Source organism: Acipenser ruthenus, chromosome 22, assembly GCF_902713425.1.
Source record: "Acipenser ruthenus chromosome 22, fAciRut3.2 maternal haplotype, whole genome shotgun sequence".
Taxonomy (NCBI): Eukaryota; Metazoa; Chordata; class Actinopteri; order Acipenseriformes; family Acipenseridae; genus Acipenser; species Acipenser ruthenus.
In genome coordinates, this window is record NC_081210.1 from 14,159,571 (window position 1) to 14,179,753 (window position 20,183).

Genomic DNA, 20,183 nt, shown 5'->3' on the forward strand with positions numbered 1-20,183 from the left:
TGCTCCTGGCGGTGGTGGAGGCAGAGGCAGCTCCAGCTCCTCTGCTCCTGGTGGTGGTGGAGGCAGAGGCAGCTCCTGCTCCTCTGCTCCTAGTGGAGGAAGCGGTGGAGGTGGCGGAGGCAGAGGCAGCTCCTGCTCCTCTGCTCATGGTGGTGGTGGAGGCAGAGGCAGCTCCTGCTCCTCTGCTCCTAGTGGAGGAAGCGGTGGAGGTGGCGGAGGCAGAGGCAGCTCCTGCTCCTCTGCTCCTTCCGGTGGAGGTGGCGGAGACAGAGGCAGCTCCTGCTGCTCTGTTCCTGCCGGTGGAGGTGGCGGAGGCAGAGGCAGCTCCTCTGCTCCTGGCGGCGCTGGCTCCCTCCGCTGTGGCGGCTGGGCTGGTGCGCGCTGTGCTGCCTTCAGCAGCATGAATAGAGGCTGCTGGGGGACACCAGCCTCCTGCCCCTCTCCCCCCAAAAAATTTCCAGGGGGTTGGGCCTGTAACTCCTCCCCTTCCGGCTCTTGGGGCTGAACCAGCAGGCATTTTCCCTCTGCTGGTGGCTTGGGTCCCAGAGCTGTGGAAGCCCCGACTTGCCTCCCTTTGGGCTGTGGACGCACCGACTCCTCCCTTTTGGGCTGTGGACGCACCGACTCCTCCCTTTTGGGCTGTGGACGCACCGACTCCTCCCTTTTGGGCTGTGGACGCACCGACTCCCCCCTCTTGGGCTGTGGACGTTCGGGCTCCCCCCACTCAGGCGTAGGACGTTCGGGCTCCTCCCACTCAGGCGTAGGACGTTCGGGCTCCTCCCACTCAGGCGTAGGACGTTCGGGCTCCTCCCACTCAGGCGTAGGACGTTCAGGCTCTTTCCGCTTGGGCTGTGGACGCTCAGGCTCCTCCCGTTTGGGCTGTGGACGCTCAGGCTCCTCCCATTTGGGCTGTGGACGCTCAGGCTCCTCCCGCTTGGGCTGTGGACGCTCAGGCTCCTCCCGCTTGGGCTGTGGACGCTCAGGCTCCTCCCGCTTGGGCTGTGGACGCTCAGGCTCCTCCCGCTTGGGCACTGGCGAGCTGGCATAGGGGCATCCTGACCAGTCATGTCCCCCTTCCTCACACCGCCCGCACCAGCTCGGTGGAACCTCGGAGCAGTCCCTCCAGCGGTGATCCACCTCTCCGCACCAGGTGCACCAGGGGAACAGGTTCTCTGGCTCCTCTGGTCGCTGTTGCACTTGTGGTTGGGGCGGTGGGAGCAGCAGTCTACCTCCCCCTGCTGGTGGTGGAGACTGAGGCGACCCCTGCTCCTCCCTCTCCTGATGGACAGGGCAGTGGGCCACGAAGTGCTCACCTCCGCAGATGGGGCATCGTTGGGGTAGCTCTCCGAGGGGGTACCAGGGGCAGTTGGTGCGGGAATGCCCAGGCTCAGCACAGCAGTCACCCGGGCTGCTGTTCCTCCTCCTCCTCACCTTGGAAGGGGCAGATCGCCACCGTGTGTCCTTGGACCCCACAGGCCATGCACCAGCCTTGGTCCTCGAGGCCCCCGAGGAGGTCCTCCAGGTCCCGGCAGCCGTCTCTTCAGCCTTCCATTTTCCCCTCGGGGTGCACCAACCAGTCCCATATTTCTCGGGACGGTGGGGAACCCGGTGGCAGTGGGGTGGCTACTGCTGGTTGGGGTGACCGCTGCTTCTGCTGCTTCCTGCAGCTCTTTCTCCCCATCCCTCTTCTTGCTCTTACTTTTTTTTTTTTTTTTTTTTTTTTGTAATCCAGACCCCTCCTGGTCTGACGCTTGGAGGCGCGGCTATCCCACGAAGACACCACGTGTCACAAAGACGGCCAGAGTGGGTGGCGTCAGACCAGAGAGGAATACACAGACAGAGACGGTGGTGATGATGAGCTGAGTGCAATGGCTGCACTCAGCGTTTATTAACAAATAAAAGGTTTTAAACGGTACACAAAACACAGGACACGGCACTTGTAGCCAAAATAAAAAGACAGACAAAACGGACTAACACTAAACAAACGGTGCACGGAGAGACAAACAAACACGGTGAGAACAAACACTTTACGTTTACTTTTAATGATTTTAACTCTCCTCTCTCTCTCTCACCCGTTCTCCTCTTCCGAACACCTAACCCCGACTGAATGAAAATGTGCATCTATATATACTGTTGTGCTGGGATTCAATTACTAATTAATTATTCACTTGAATCCCAGCACGTGAATTAATTCTGTGCAACCCCGTGCTCGCATATTATATTTTAAATGCACGTGCGTGATGTGCAATCCCGTGCCTAAATACAAATATACAATTTAAACACACATGAAACACAGACCTGTTTATATCCCGTGTACCAATCTATACACCAACATTAACATACGCACGCATACATACAACATAGAACACACAAATGCACACAGGGGCGGGGCACTTTGCCACAGAGTCCTACTGAAAATGTGTTTCCATGTGCACATGTCTTTCTTCCCACTTTCTGCAGTGACTTCCAACTTCATTCCACAACGAACAGTGGGCTACAGTACAGTACAGTACTTTAACATTCAGATAATGCAGAAAAATAACGTGATTACAAATTTTGCTGGAATTTACAGATGTAAAACTGGCATTAAAAGAAAAATCCAGGTCGTTGGGAACTTGCAAATGTTTTTTTTTTTTTTTGGTCTGGGATAGCATTTTGCTTGAGCACATGAGGTGCCTGGCCAGCAGGGGGCATTGTGGTGTGGTGAGGTTGTGCCTTGTGGAATCACAGGAGCACCAGAGTCAATGCAATGCTGCCATGTAGAATGAAGAATGAGAGTTTCAAACAGCCGGGACACAGTCCCCTGCGCTCCCCTGCCTGTATGACTCTCCTCATGGTCATGCCTCAGGGACGCACTTTAGGTTTTAAGATCCTTTTCTGAAGGGTTAATAGAGAGTGTGGTGGTACTCACTCTGGTCAGCATAGTTCCTGGTCTTGAGTTCCAGCTGCCTGGTCTGCAGCTCCAGCACCTCCACCTGGGTCTGCAGGTCCTTCTTCTCCCCCTCCAGGGCATCCTCGAACTCAATGAACTTCTGCGGAGACACAGAGCAGCACTCAGGATAACTACAACACTGCGCCGAGGCCAGAGGAGCCAGGCCTGTGCTCAACTGTAGGTACTGGGGTGGTGCACTTACTGGGAGACACTGCGATGTTTCTCCTGGAAAACAAGCCCAGGTAACAGTAAAAAAAAGAAAGAAAATCTCCTAGGATTTACCTAGGATGTGTGAATAAAAATATCAAAATAAAAATATATACCGCTGCGATACGGACAACACGGGATATAGCAAAGGTAAAGCAATCTGTTTCTTGCAAGCACTACACTATATTTTTTGCAAAAATGTAATGTTTGTTTCATAATTCATCAATAACAGAATAATAATAGAATAGTAAGAAGCAGCCAACACTTTCTGTGCATTAGGATAGATAAAATATAGTTACACGTCCCCACGTGCTGCTACAACTCTTTACATAACACACCTGTAATTATTCTTTTCATTGTTAACATCCTGACAACTTTTTACACTTACAACTTTAAAGTCTGTTTCAAAGCTCTTTTCATAATGGCTGCTCTAGTGCACCAAGGTTTGAGTCCTCTAAATCACTGCATGAAGAGCGATAAAAAAAATAAAATAAACAAAGTGCTCAGGCTTTTCTGTTCCGTACCACACCTTGGGTTATTATTAGTTATTGCTGTGTTACCTGTTTGACAATGTGTTTTGAGCTCAATCAGCTGCTAGGAATCGGACGATGTGTTGCTAATTTAAAACTTTCATTTTTTAATGAAAGCCTCACAAGTTCAGAAAACAAGCTTTCAATAGCCACTTTCCTACTAAAACTTTCACCTACTGTACTGAAGGGACCTACTGTATGTGTTCTGTACGACAGGTGATTAGACTTGCAGTGCAATAAAATTAACATGACTTCTTCTATTAAACCATTTAATAGCTTTCAATATAAGAACCTAAGAACGTTTACAAACAAGGAGGAGGCCATTCGGCCCATCTTGCTCGCTGGGTTGTTAGTAGCTTATTGATCCCAGAATCTCATCAAGCAGCTTCTTGAAGGATCCCAGGGTGTCAGCTTCAACAACATTACAACACAATTCTCATCCTATTTTCTGTTCTGAATGCCCCTTTATCTAATCTCCATTTGTGACCCCTGGTCCTTGTTTCTTTTTTCAGGTCGAAAAAGTCCCCTGGGTCGACACTGTCAATACCTTTTAGAATTCTGAGTGCTTGAATCAGATCACCGCGTAGTCTTCTTTGTTCAAGACTGAATAGATTCAATTATTTTAGCCTGTCTGCATACGACATGCCTTTTAAACCCGGGATAATTCTGGTTGCTCTTCTTTGCACTCTTTCTAGAGCAGCAATATCCTTTTTGTAACGAGGTGACCAGAACTGAACACAATATTCTAGATGAGGTCTTACTAATGCATTGTAAAGTTTTAACATTACTTCCCTTGATTTAAATTCAACACTTCTCACAATATATCCGAGCATCTTGTTGGGCTTTGTTATAGCTTCCCCACATTGTCTAGATGAAGACATTTCTGAGTCAACATAAACTCCTAGGTCTTTTTCATAGTTCCCTTCTTCAATTTCAGTATCTCCCATATGATATTTATAATGCACATTTTCATTGCCTGCGTGCAGTACCTTACACTTTTCTCTATTAAATGTAATTTGCCATGTGTCTGCCCAGTTCTGAATGCTGTCTAGATCATTTTGAATGACCTTTGCTGCTGCAACATAGGCACCTTTTTTGAGCGGTTGCCTGTGACGATGGTTCCAGTTTTAAGCTGGACTGGGGTGTTTACTCTTCTACCTGTGTAGCTTCAAATTGTTCATATTTTTACTGTGATTGGCTGCAAAGGTTGGTTTGGTTTTTCTTGTGTACATTTCCTAGTAACTAAAGACATTGCATTGTGGGAGATGTAGTTGTTAGTGGAAGTTTTAGGGGAGGTAGACAAGCTGTGTATTTTTACGCATTCAATTTAAATGTAATGCTTATTTTTGATTTTTTAGTAATAATTAATGGAAACACTGGTTAGATTTATGAAATTATTTTGTTAGCTACAATCTCTTTATGTCTGAGAGTAGAGATGAAGCACTCACCAAAAATAAACTGCATTTAATTCTAAAAGCTGTTGGGTGCAGGTAAAGCACTGATGATGCAACTGGTAATATATTTTTTGTTTGTTTCATTATAACTAGCACATTCCTGTTTGGTATTGCCCAGATAAAATGGCACGTTTGTGTCAAGCCCTATGTCTCTGGTCCTATGATGCTTGTGGTTTGTGGGAACACCAGTGTGTTTCTCTACTTGTTTGGGAACCATAGTCTGTTTTTTTTTGCATTTATATAACACCCTTCATGTGTTCACATCACAGAGTGCTTCATGTAAAAACAACAAGGGACAGTTCTAACAGTTAAAGGCAGCTCTGAACAGAAGGGTTTTCAGTAGCCGACCAAAAGAAAGAGTTGAGTCTGCATGTCGGATTTCGTCTGGGAGGGCATTCCAGGCTTTTGAGCTGAATGTTTTGAGATTAGCTCAAGGGACCTGTAGCATTCCTGCGCTAGACGAGCACAAAGTGCGCTTTGAAGCATGAGGGACAATTAGGTCAGACAGACAGGTTGGGGTCATATCATGCAATGATTTTATAGTTATAGAACTTCACAGGAAGCCAGTGTACAGACAGTTACTTGACATCCATGATTGGACTTCACACAGTCAGTCATTTATCCTGCAAATCCAAGCTTTGGGTCTGCAGGTAATAAGAAGTAAATCTGAGTATCACGTGAAAGTCAATGTCAGACCTTCTAAACATGGCAGCATGTAAATTGAGAAAAGCCTAAAATAGAGCCCTGAAGGACCCCACGATCAACGATTGGTGGAGTCAGATCGGAAGTCACCCATGGTGATGAACTGGGTACGCTGAGTGAAGCAGGACAAACCAGGCCAATGCCATACCACAAAGTCTGATTTGCTTCTCAAGGCTCTCCAGCAGTATCCATGATCGATGGTATCGAAGGCTGCTGACAGATCTAATAGAATGAGTATGGACAAGGCACCTTGATCAGTGTTCATTCTGAGATCATGTGTTACTCTCAGAAGAGCAGTTTCTGTGCTGCAACCCTTTCTGAAACCAGACTGAAAGACTTTAAAGAGGTTATTGTTATAAAGATGACGACGGAGTTGGCCGGCAATTATCCTTTCGATAACTTTGGAAACAAATGAGAGATTGGACATAGGGCGAAAGTTGACAAGGTCATCTTAAGGAAGCGAAGGATTTTTTGGACTGGCATGATCCAGTAGATAATGAGACACATACTATATTGTGTATTATTGGGCCCAAAGAATCAAGGCAGTGAGTGCAGCTAACAAAATGATTCCATAAATAGTAATGTGCACGTTCATTCATTATATAGGCTACGTCACAGTAAACAAGGATTTTTATTTAATAACATGATATCTGGTACTCTGTTTTCAGGTAGTGTTGAACTTACTTTGACATTGCACTGAAATGTAAATATTAGTTGCACTGCTGTGAAATTGTAGCTCTGTTGCGAGCTGCGTCAGTTCAATGCTCTGCTAAAGTGCCACTGCAGAGGAGGATCTCTGCAGCAGGGCTGCAGAATGTTCACGCTCACACGCACAATGTGCGCCGGAGGATTTGGTCGGGAGCCCCCCAGCATGAAGTTTCCGACTTTCGCGGGCATCCGATAAGGATCTGAAGGAGACTTCCCCCCCTCCACCCCGGAATTGTGGTTATCGGGCTCATATTGTTCAAGTCTGGACACATTGTCACTTAAAAACAAATGCACACTCTTCAGTTCAATTATCATGCTCTGCTCGTTTGGGGTGTGTTTACATAAACAAGAAAACATAAAGCATGAAAGCATGATGTCATTTTCAACCTTGCATGATGTGTACTCACAAACATCACGTGACGCTGTAATACAGTCATACAGCATCAGAGGGAATACAAGCTTTTTGCTATTTTGTTAAAAAAATGTATTCATATTTTGGTAAAATTTCAATTTATTATTATTAAAATGCCACCTTCAAGTCATCAGCGGGTGAAGAAATGAGACGAAATGGTGGGTATTTGGTTAAATGCGTTATACCTTTCTATATATTTGTTCCATCAAAAGTTCTCAATTATAAATACAGTATTTTAAATGTACAATTCCCAATATCAGCAGGTTTTTGTTTTTTTTACTGCGTAATGGCAGTGTAGACTCCTGTTTGTACTTCTCCCTTCCATTTCAAATGTATAAAATTAATGTCATTTTTTTAGTAAATTACATTACTAAAATTCACTTTTCCCTAATTTAGTAACGGTTTGTAGTCTGTGTCCCGAAGATTTTGGACAGTCTGCAGCAAACCTACACTTCTACAGGAGATTCCTAACTCACACAACACTGTCAGAGCAGCGTGAAACGGAGGGGGCGCGAAGGAGGATATTTAAATGGCAAATCTGTACAACAGAGACACTGTAATGTCACCCAAGGGTTGTTCAATAAGAACATAAGAAAGTTTACAAACGAGAGGAGGCCATTTGGCCCATCTTGCTCATTTGGTCGTTAGTAGCTTATTGATCCCAGAATCTCATCAAGCAGCTTCTTGAAGGATCCCAGGGTGTCAGCTTCAACAACATTACTGGGGAGTTGGTTCCAGACCCTCACAATTCTCTGTGTAAAAAAGTGCCTCCTATTTTCTGTTCTGAATGCCCCTTTATCTAATCTCAATTTGTGACCCCTGGTCCTTGTTTCTTTTTAATATATTTGCTATTTTTTTTTTCTTCATCTATGATTTTGCCATTTGTGTCTCAGACATTTAACCTCCTCTTTGAATGTTCTCTTGCTGTTATAATAGTGGAAGAACATTTTGGGAATTGGTTTTAGCCCCCTTAGCAATATTGATTTCTATCTCTCTCTTGGCCTTTCTAACTTCCTTTTTGACTTGTGTTTGCAGTTCCAAGTACTCTTTCTGTGTACTTTGTTTTTGGTCCCTTTTAAACACTCTGTAAAGTGCCTTTTTTCGCTGAATATTTTTTTAATTGATCTATTAAACCATTTTGGCCATTTTGTTTTAGATTTAGATTTGTCTACTTTTGGGATGTAATTGTTTTGTGCCTCTAGTACTACATTTAAAAAAAAACAGCCATCCTTTTTCTGTGGATGTTTTCTCTATTTTACTCCAATCTACTTCTGTTAGTCTCTGTTTCATGCCTTCATAGTTTGCTTTTCTAAAATTGTAAAGCTTAGCTTTAGTCATTACTTTTGGGGTTTTAAAAATCACTTAAAATGAGACCATGTTGTGGTCTGAGTTTGCCAATGGTTCTCTGACCTGTGTTAGTTATTCTGTCTTCGTTATTTGAAAAGACTAAATCAAGGCATGCCTAGTCGGTGCCTTGACAAATTGCATTAGGAAGCAGTCATTTGTCATTTCCACCATTTCAATTTCGTCCGTCGTGCCCCCCATTGGGTTTTCCCATTTTATACAGGGGAAGTTGAAATCCCCCATTAGTATGACTTAGAATGGCTTAGAAAAAGATTTCTGTGGTGTCAAACTACCTTGAAAAAAAAGGAGTATCCACAAATGTACTCTACATATCAGAGGCATAATTTATTTTGAGACGATTGTTTTTTGAGAATTTACAACCTGCTTTTCCCAACTGTATGAAGAGGGGTAACATACCACAGTATGACCCGTAATTAAGATAGTATTTAAAAAAAAAAAAAAAACAGTACATCAAACAAAGAATACATAATTTGAGATACGAGTACAGTGCCTTGCGAAAGTATTCGGCCCCCTTGAACTTTGCGACCTTTTGCCACATTTCAGGCTTCAAACATAAAGATATGAAACTGTAATTTTTTGTGAAGAATCAACAACAAGTGGGACACAATCATGAAGTGGAACGAAATTTATTGGATATTTCAAACTTTTTTAGTGTATCAAGATGGTATATCAGTGCAATGTATTATTATTATTATTATTATTATTATTTATTTCTTAGCAGACACCCTTATCCAGGGCGACTTACAATCGTAAGCAAATACATTTCAAGTGTTACAATACAAGTAATACAATAAGAGCAAGAAATACAATAACTTTTGTTCAAGCAAAGTACAAGTGTGACAAACCACAATTCAATAATACAGCAGATAATAGTGATAGTTACATCAGGATATGATTAAATAGTGATAGTTACATCAGGATATGATTAAATACAAAATACTACAGGTTAAACACTTGGCAGATTACAATATTCTGAAGTACAGGATTAAATGCAGTAAAATAGGGGGCAGATAAGAGCAAAATAAAGCACATTTAAATGAAGGGTGATAGTGTCCCAGGATACAAACAGAGGAGTTGTACAGGTGCTGTTTGAAGAGGTGAGTCTTAAGGAGACGCCGGAATGTGGTCAGGGACTGGGCAGTCCTGACATCTGTAGGAAGGTCATTCCACCACTGCGGAGCAAGGGTGGAGAAGGAGCGGGCTCTGGAGGCAGGGGAGCGTAGCGGAGGTAGAGCCAGTCTTCTAGTGCAGGCGGAGCGGAGAGGTCGAGTGGGGGTGTAGGGAGAGATGAGGGTCTGGAGGTAGCTGGGTGCAGTCTGGTCAAGGCATCTGTAGGCTAGTACAAGAGTCTTGAACTGGATGCGAGTGGTGATCGGGAGCCAGTGGAGCGAACGGAGTAGTGGAGTAGCGTGGGCGAAGCGAGGCAGAGAGAACACCAGGCGGGCAGCAGAGTTCTGGATGAGCTGGAGCGGACGGGTGGCGGACGCAGGGAGGCCAGCCAGGAGGGAGTTGCAGTAGTCTAGACGGGAGAGTACCAGGGCCTGGACCATCTAATTTCCATTTGTTACCCCTGGTCCTTGTTTCTTTTTTCAGGTCGTAAAAGTCCCCTGGGTCGACATTGTCAATACCTTTCAGAATTTTGAATGCTTGAATCAGATCGCCATGTAATCTTCTTTGTTCAAGACTGAATAAATTAATTTTTTTGGCCTGTCTGCATATGACATGCCTTTTAAACCCGGAATAATTCTGGTCGCTCTTCTTTGCACTTTTTCTAGAGCAGAAATGTCCTTTTTGTAGCGAGGTGACCAGAACTGAACACAATATTCTAGGTGAGGTCTTACTAATGCATTGTACAGTTTTAACATTACTTCCCTTGATTTAAATTCAATGTCAGCCTTTAAGTACAATAGAATGGAAAACAATGCAAAACAACAATGTATACAAAATCACCCTGTATACTGCAACTCACCCCACAAGACTGCACAGCATAGTACATCTCCAGAACTGTCTATTGTAGAAACATCAGACCTGTCCTGTAACTGATGCTGAATATTACTAAGAAACATCAGTCCTGTCCTGTAATTGATGCTGAATGTCACTGTAAGAAACATCAGTCCTGTAACTCATGCTGAATGTCACTGTAACTAATGCATACCATCATCTTTAAAGCAGTCAAGTCTTTTCAGACTAGACCTATTCTGTACTACCAGGATCTGCAGTCTATGTACCATTGGTGTCTCAGTCTGGGACACCTTGTTTGGGTCACAGCTCGACCAATGTTCCAGCATGATGTTAGTACAGGAGTCCATCACGTATTCGACTGCGGTGGGACCAGAGTAAGGGCGGATATGTAAAAAGTCAGATAAATGAATGTTGTTTTAAATACCCTTATACATTTACTATATTCACACAATTATTGTTCTGAGATTCAGCTTTTATTAGGGAGCTCCCCTAAATCCCTTCTTTAGATATAGGGTATTCATGCTTGTGATAGGGAGGATAGCTGTCTGCCGTGTGGGTGCGTTCATTCGCTTCTGAGTGACAGACAGGAGATTGAGATGGAGGTTGAAGTTGATATGCCCCGCAGGTGAACAGGATTTATTTACATATCAACACACTGAACAGCTCACGTGACGCTACCAGCAATGGTAGTGCACAGTGTACAAAAACTTTGGTGGAATCGAAAATCTCTGAACTAATCTTCTCTGTTCAATAATAAACAAACTCTGGCTACTAACCTGGCTGTCGGCGGTTTCAACTTGCTTACTCACTCTTCGGTATCCAACGCTGGTTCTGGTTTTCACTCACTCACTCACCCACTCACTCACTCACTCACACTCACACACACACACACACTCACTCACAGGATCAGATATGACAGGTTCTGTATCAGTTAATAGAGGGCATTGGATCTCACAGGATCGGATATGACAGGTTCTGTATCAGTTAATAGAGGGGATCGGATATGACAGGTTCTGTATCAGTTACTAGAGGGGATCGTATCTCACAGGATCGGATATGACAGGTTCTGTATCAGTTACTAGAGGGGATCGTATCTCACAGGATCGGATATGACAGGTTCTGTATCAGTTAATAGAGGGAATCGTATCTCACAGGATCTACTGCTCTTAAAACTTGACTAGATAACATGTACAATTTCAACATGTCATCCATGGAGGGTTTTTGTTATTACTTCAAATCACAGTTAAGCAGTTTCTCCTGTAGGACCAATGATGAATCTAGATGCTTGGCCTTTCACAAGCCTACAGAAAACATGCATAAAGTATTTTGGAAGCAGAGAACCTATTGTCATAATAAAAAAAATCCAGAATCCAGATTTTTCAAGCCAGCCCGTGACAGGGGGAGTGGAAACTAAACAGCTCACGTCTCTCCGATCAATACCCTGCTGCACTGCTCAGAAGCCTTCATTAAAAATGTATTACTAGCAAACAAAAACAGACAGCCGCGTGCCTTGTGACTAAATTTGTTAGCTGGGTCGAGGTCAGAAGGAGAGCTAGACTGGGAATCAGAGAGACACTGTTCTGTTCCTTCAGTGTTAGTGGTGTTATTGAATTTCCAGTTAAAGAACAGCACTTTGTAAAGAGATATCTATCGATCAGGTTGCACTGTGTCCTCATCACAGCAATTGTTAATGTTTCAGGGTGGCTATGTCCTTTTGTTCTGCACTTAACATGGGATATTTTATAACCAAGACAGATATGTGGAAAATGGTTGTATAGTTGGAGAAGTACAGTATGCTGTAAATGCATTATCTATCACTGAGAAATGGCAGAAAGTTAATGTTTAGCAATATCAAACATGATCGAGAGAATTTTAGTGGGAGGGCAGCAGAACAGCCCTGCACACTAAGTGTTTGTGTTGTTTTGTATTATTATTTATAAATATGACAGCGAAAAGCTGTGTCTTGTTTATTGTTTGTCAGCAGGGATGGGGAAGCCCCATCCCACAAAACCTTGTGCAGAAGGTGACCATCTCCCGATTTAAATGAATTGGTTAATTTGTTGCTAAATCGGGAGATGGTCACCAGTATAAAACCCTGCAGTTCTCCCTGTTTCGAGGTGGGTGTTCCAGAGGAGAGAATGGGAGCGAGAGAAGAGAACAAAACAAACTAAAATACAAAACTATAGGATCATTGAAGGCGATTGCCCAGCCTGACCGAGGTATTTGTTTTGGTGTTCGTTACTTTGTTTTTGTTTAAATATTTATTTTCGCTCTATGAGCAGTTGTTTTGTGTTTAAATATTTTTGTCTTGTCAATAAAAAATAGCGCTGCAGTGCGCCTTGCACTCGAATACCTGTGTGTTTGCAGTTCCAGTTTCTGGCCTGACGTCACCACTCAGTCACCCCTGTCACAGGGCAATATCATTTTTATGGCCAATGTGGCTGTGTTATTTTTTACTGGACAACGTCCATAACTGAACTTAACTAAAAGAATCATAGAATACAGCTCAGCTCTGCAATTCTACGTTGTCTCTCTCATATCAGATATATTCAAGTGTTCCAAAACCCCCTGCAGTGTTTACAAGAAACACATTACTTTACCTTTGCTGATTTGCTGAAATTAATTATTATTATCTTTTATATTTTTTTTACATACTCCCGAATTTCAAATTCTCAATATTTTTATTCACACATCATCAGGAGTATGCAATTTTTGAAAAAAACTTTTTGTCCACGGGACAAAATGATAAAAAAATCTACTTGTCCTTCTTAAAAATCTACTGGCCCTCTCCCCATCGCACAAAACACACACAAAAAAGCAGAATATAACTTGTAGAATTTTGGTTTTATTTAACAGTGAACACAATCAATCAATTAGTGATTAACAGGGGTGGATCTACCTTGTAGCTTGATGGGTTCACTAAATTCTTCAAGATACACAAAAGTTCCCTGTCACCCCACCTCACCTCAACAAATGTATAACATAATTTAAGGAATTGTTCCTTTCAGTGCAGTTTGGAACACATTTGCAAGTAAATTTAAGTAACATACTAACTGGTTTAATAGATCAATTAAAAAAAATATTCAGAGAAAAAAGGCACTTTACAGCTAAAACCAATTCCAAAAAGTTTTTCCAATATTATAAACAGCAAAAAAACATTCAAGGAGGAAGTAAACTGAGATACTACAAATGGCAACAGGATAGAAAAAAATAGCAAATATATTAAAAGATTACTTTTCACAAGTTTTTACAAAGGCGGATACGGACAACATGCCCCACATGTCGACCTGTTCCTATCCAGTTTTAAATAACTTTAGCATAACAGAGGCAGAAGTGTAAAGGGACTAGGAGCTCTTAAAATGAACAAATCCCCTGGGCCGGATGAGACCCTCCCAATAGTACTCAAAGAAATGAAAGAAGTTATTTAGACACTGCTAACCAAGATCATGCAACAGTCTCTTGACACAGGGGTTGTACCGAAAGAGTGCAAAGAAGAGTGACCAGAATTATTCCGGGTTTAAAAGGCATGTCATATGCAGACAGACTAAAAGAATTGAATCTATTCAGTCTTGAACAAAGAAGACTACGTGGCGATCTGATTCAAGCATTCAAAATTCTAAAAGGTATTGACAATGTCGACCCAGGGGACTTTTTCAACCTGAAAAAAGAAACAAGGACCAGGGGTTACAAATGGAGATTAGATAAAGGGGCATTCAAAACAGAAAATAGGAGGCACTTTTTTACACAGAGAATTGTGAGGGTCTGGAACCAACTCCCCAGTCATGTTGTTGAAGCTGACACCCTGGAATCCTTCAAGAAGCTCCTTGATGAGATTCTGGGATCAATAAGCTACTAACAACCAAACGAGCAAGATGGGCTGAATGGCCTCCTCTCGTTTGTAAACTTTCTTATGTTTCTAAGAGTAAAACTATAATAAGCAATACTTGGGAGTTATTCAAATATAAAAATAGTCTGTTTTTTCCCACTTTCTCTAAAAGCTGAATTCCTCCTGATGCAGGTGTTTTACTTTGTTGCATCACAAATATGAAATCACTGCCAACTATTACTGCTGTTATGTGGAATTCAGATTTTTCTTGAAGTTTTCAGTTTGTAACTGCTGAACCCCAGCTTTTTAAAGGACCTGTGTATAACACACTATTTACAGCAGTCTCCATCAATCTTCATGTTTGAATAGTTTCACAAATCGATGGATTGTGCATGTCCAATAACAACTAATATCGCTTCTGTTAAAACCAAGTAAAACGTTATTATTATGCTGTAAAGGGCAGCAGTGTGGAGTAGTGGTTAGGGCTCTGGACTCTTGCCCGGAGGGTCATGGGTTCAATCCCAGGTAGGGGACACTGCTGCTGCACCCTTGAGCAAGGTACTTTACCTAGATTGCTCCAGTAAAAACCCAACTGCATAAATGGGTAATTGTATGTAAAAATAATGTGTAAAAAAAAAACTAATGTAATTGTATGTAAAAATAATGAGATATTTTGTAACAATTGTAAGTAGCCCTGGATAAGGGCGTCTGCTAAGAAATAAATAATAATAATAATTTATTATTATTATTATTATTATTATTATTATTATTATTATTATTATTATTATTATTATTATTATTAAATATAGCATTTACATATGTAAATATGGTAAATAGCAAACTAGGTTAGCAACACTAAAATCGAAAGAAAATAAATAATTACATTTTTTGCCAGGGATAGTTTGTCTTGAAATGCTTCTAAACAGTAAACTATGTTTTGTTTTTTTGTTTTTTTTTATTAAACACTCCAACAAATACTTTGACCACAAGTGTTATAAACTACAAAACAAGATCTTTTCTAATCCGCTAATACCTTAGCAACTATGGTGTTTTTTTTTTTTTTTTTTACTTTACTAGATTGCTGCATTTAAATGTCAGGTTCATGTATTCAGAAAGCAGTATCACTTATTTGCTAATTTACAAAAAAAGTAAATACTCGTAATAATAGATACACAACTGCCAAAGGAATTACTTTTATTCAACTTTTACGAGGGAACGTTCTCCAGGAGAAAGAGATTTTCTTCAAAACATCACAGTGTATCCACTTCACGCTCCCTCCTGCAGCAACGATGGTGCTTGGATTGAAATGAGTGGTGTAGTGTGGGAACAGAAAAAAAGCACTGTTGCAGGAGGGAGCGTAATCTGGATAGCCTACACTGCGATCATTATTTTTCTTCTGGCGATCGCTCTCAAGTGAATGTTGAGAAATGATCTCTCTCCTGGTGATCGCTCTCTCGTGAAAGTTGACAAATGTATTGACAGTTGATTTATGACCCATGTGATGTGTGACTGAAAACTTTGAAACAGTCGGCAATATGTTTAAAAATATAACGCTGCGATACAGACAACACAGGACACAGCAAAAGTAACGCAATGCACTCGTTGTAAACTTTGCATCATGTTCTGTAAAACACTTTTGTTTACATAACCACAATATGATTACCATATCAGGTCATAGGTCAATGACAATGTTACTGACACAGACACCCCAAAATGTTTATGTAAATATGAAGTCAGTACCTCAAATAATCTTGGAGATAATGACAGCAGCTTTGTAAAATTACAGTCGGCAAAGCCTGGGTTCATTTTTACTGGAGGTTCCTGAAATTGATCTAGAGCAGTGGTCCTAAAAGTCGTGTCCGCAGGCAAATTCGTGCCCACGACAGCTGTTCTTAAATTATGGGTCGTGAACACATTTCTGGCGGGTCGTTGCGTGGGAAAATAAATAAAGCTTTAAACACGTTTTCCAGCAAAAGCGTCACAGCAGTCTGTTGACAATGCTACTCGCTTATGCTGTGCTTGTACGTACTCGACATTTTTTTTTCCTGAAGGGCCTCTGCGATACGATCAACCAATTGAATATCTGCATTTTCTCTGTGGTACCCCAATCATAAGTTAGCTGGGTGGGACATAAACTCTGTCTGTTTCAGTTGCAGGTACTGACAGTAAGTTTAAACAATAGGAGAGTCAAATATCTGCCAAGTGTTACACAGCTGTCCAATCAAAAGCAAGCAGATGCTGGTCACGGTATTCTGCATGAAAATTGAAGGCGAGTGAGTAGTCAATGGGAAAGTGAAAGATCTGACAGCTGTCCAATCATTCGTGAGCAGAGACGGGGTGTTAATATGCCAGGTAAGCACTGAATTTTGCCGACTGTTATTGAGAAAAATAATACATTTCAGTATTTAGAATTTAATTTTCTCTCTATTTATTTTTTTAATTTCACCAGACAAGGGAAACACCGTAATAGATTTAGTTACGAATCCACTTTCTCTGAATAATTGTACTGGAGATGAGCGATCTTGTGTTGACAAATTTGCCAAATTGAAACAAAGCAAGACGCTATCTATCCTTTGTTATTTTAGTTTATTCATGGTTATCTGTGTAAACATGCTATTTAAAAACCTCTGCATTGTGTATTTTATATAAATGATTTAAAGAATAAGAGCAGCATGCACAGTTACTGCCTGAGACTTGGCCTTATCAGTGAGCCAAGAATAACTCCTACTAAAACTCTTTCCTAGAAAAAAAAAAATATATATATTCTGCACAGCAGAGTTAGTGAAAACCACACACTGTGCTCTTCGTGCGTCTGACACATCTGCTGATCACTAACTTACCGGTAAGAACGCTTCACTGTGACTATATTTACTGTCATGCTGGTCGTGTGGTGTTGAGTTGTGGGGATATGTCTATTATTATATGATAGATTATATTATTTTGTTATATTATGTTTTTTGCGTATGACCCCCTCCCATGTGTATGATGCATATAACACCCCCCATAATTGAATTTATTCCAGCACAGAATTTAATGTTTGGTCAGGTGCGCTTACTAATGACACAAGAACACTGAGACACTCATTTTCCCAGTGCTGTGTAACGTGCAACCAAAATGCAGTGCATGCAAAGTGTTATTTGTGTGACTGTTGTAAAACACATGTATAAATTGCTGTCAAGCACACAATATAATACTGTGTTATTCTTTGTATTTATTTTCTGAAGTAAATGCAACAAGTAACAATACCTGTTTGTTTATGTCAAAAATACAACAAGTAAACGATATCTGTTAATTGTTTAACATGTATAATTATAAAACAGTTTAAATATAGGCCCTATGTCTTGTTCTAGTAGTTTGCCTGCACTGTCTATTTATTATCAGTATCCTAGCGGTATCAGACGATATGGGTAGATAAACATCAGCTATTGGTATCGGCCAAGAAGATCTTTATCGGTGCACCCCTAATATAAAGAGATAAATGATCTGACAGAACAGCAGTCTCTCAGAGCTGTGTACCTACCTAAGGCTGAGGTCACAAGAAAGCAATACTCTGTTCAATTATGCATTGATCTAGCCGAGCAGATTTAGCTGATCACAGCCTCAATTCCAAAATAAAGCAATGCACAGTGCAGCTTAAATATCCCGCAGTGCATGGACTATTATGTAAGCATCCATGTGGAAACTCTGCTGAAGTCACTAGCCTCTGCGTTATCAAACCAGTACATTATGTCAACACAATACTAACTACAGTTCGACAAACCTCGGTATCTCCTCTTATAACACAGACAGCCTGAGGAGGTAAACTAAACTGATCAGTCAAGAGAAATGGGAGGGAAAATTAGCTTCATTTAATTGACGGAGCAAAAGTGGAGTGTTCATTTAGCTCTGTTCCCGTTTGCTCCTTTTATCCAATTGCTTCCAGTGTGTCCCATTTATGTCTTCCATTCACTAAACCTAGTATCTATAGTCCTGCATTATTAGTAACAAAATGACTCGTACTGCTTATATTGAAAACCACAACCATGGTTCTGTATCTCAAAGAAGCAAGCCACTTTGAAAACAAGCATAGTATATCAAAACCCATTGTATATCATGATATTAGACTGATGATCTTTCAGCCAATCAAAGTGTCAGTTTTGCCTGCTGTATGCCACATCACAATACAAAGAAACCACATTCATCACATCAACAGTACCAGAATTTCTACCATGCTTTATTCTCAATATCCGTACAGTCACCTGCTTAAAAAAAATCATATCTGAGGCACCTCTTTGAATTCCCTTCAACTGAAGAGACAAATTGGTGCCATCGCAATCACATATCTCAGCCACTTAACGATATTCTCTTCATCAACCTTTTCCCTTTTCTCAATGAAAATGACAATGGACTAAATAAAGGTTGGTCATGAATATAAATCAAAAGTAGCTGGATTTTTTAACTTGTATATTCATAATAAAGCAGTATATAATAGTTATAGGACTGCAAACATATGGTTTAGTGTAAACCTCTTTCAGCCTCACTCTGTTCTCCTGGACCCAATATTCCATTATACACAAAAGTTTTCTGTCCCATATCCCTAAAATATTTGTAATTGTCGGGTAGGTTTCAAAAATCACCATGCCACCTGAGTTCAAACACACAGCAGGTACAAACTGCCTTCAATGGATTCTTTACTAGTTTTAATAAAACACTTTTCTTTTGAGTAGATTTTTGCTCTTGCCTCCTCTAGTTGAAGAGCTGAAAAGTCCCACTATATCATTATTTAATATGTTATTTGCAATGGGACAACACAGCAGAGTGTGGAGCAGCCCTGAGGCTACGTCTGAGTCCCTAGCTCTAAAAACCTGTCCAATCACAGTAATAACCCTCAGCATTGATGCATTAACATTGCTGTTGCACAACCTTCATTATAATACAGTGTTCTGTTAGTGCCTTTTTGATGCTTGTCAAACAAAGTAGTTTTCAGTGAAATGATCCTACAGCACATGCACTCTGAAACTGTCTCTCAACCATCACCCTCACCTTTGTCTCGTACAATTCATGCGAGACAAACCAGATCAAAGAGTAAAATCAAAGAAACAAGGGCTCGACTTTAATCTTAGGAATTTGTATTCTATGTAGTAGCGCTAATAACTGTACATTTTAAACTTCAATTTAGCATGAAAGACTGTCACACCCCACACACATGATGTTTATCCTTCACTATTAAAGTGGGATTTAATTAAGGGATAATGGCATTGCTATGGTGTTTTACGAGGTAATAATGGAACTCCTGAGTTAATAAAGCCTGAGAGGTTGAGGTCAATATTTGAAACAACAGAATTCCATAATTACACTCACCAGCAATGCCATTATACTACTATACTACTAGTTTTTTTTATTTATTTACCTTTGTTTGTCTGAAATAATCATTGCAGTCCACTGAAAGAGTCAGTATGAAGCTTTTCATCAGTAAGCAGTGGTTTTATAACAAGTGTCATTAGTTAGTGTCATCTTCTCAGCTGTGGTTTGTTTGAATGGCTGACCTCCATAGAAAACAACAGGGCATTAAAATACCCCCTGCCGGAGGAGCCCCTGCCGCCTTTGCAGCCAGAAGGGGAGGAGCCCCTGCCGTCTTCGCAGCCAGGAGGGGAGCCCCTGCCGCCTTCGCAGCCAGAAGGGGGGAGCCCCTGCCGCCTTCGCTGCCGGTCCCGCCTCGCCTGGGGTTGCTGCCGGTCCCGCCTCGCCTGGGGTCGCTGCTGGTCCCGCCTCGCCTGGGGTCGCTGCCGGCTCTGCTTCGCCTGGGTTCGCTGTCGGCTCTGCTTCGCCTGGGGTCGCTGCTGGCTCTGCTTCGCCTGGGGTTGCTGTCGGCTCGCCTGGGGTCGCTGCCGGCTCTGCTTCGCCTGGGGTCGCTGCCAGTCCTGCATGGCAGCAGGAGATCGTGTGGCCAGAACCCCAAAAAGGGGAGCTGCCAGCCAGGAGGAAGGGGAGGAGCATCAGGAGACCTGTGCCAGCTGGAGTGTGGCTGGAACCCCGGAAGAGGGAGCTCCCACCATGGCCGCCCCCATGAACACCTTGCCTCCCCCTCTTCCGGGACTTTGAGACT

At 41.9% G+C, this 20,183-nt stretch overlaps 1 protein-coding gene across 5 annotated transcripts in view; it reads right to left on the bottom strand.

Annotated features, from left to right (window-relative positions):
* Window positions 1–20,183, bottom strand: part of LOC117431353 (C-Jun-amino-terminal kinase-interacting protein 3) — a 217,073-nt gene that overhangs the window by 172,988 nt on the left and 23,902 nt on the right. For all 5 annotated transcript variants that reach the window (XM_058996000.1, XM_058996001.1, XM_034052192.3 and 2 more), the window contains exon 2: window positions 2,912–3,032. In XM_058996000.1, the coding sequence (XP_058851983.1) occupies window positions 2,912–3,032 (121 nt within the window). The remainder of the gene's footprint in view (window positions 1–2,911; window positions 3,033–20,183) is intronic.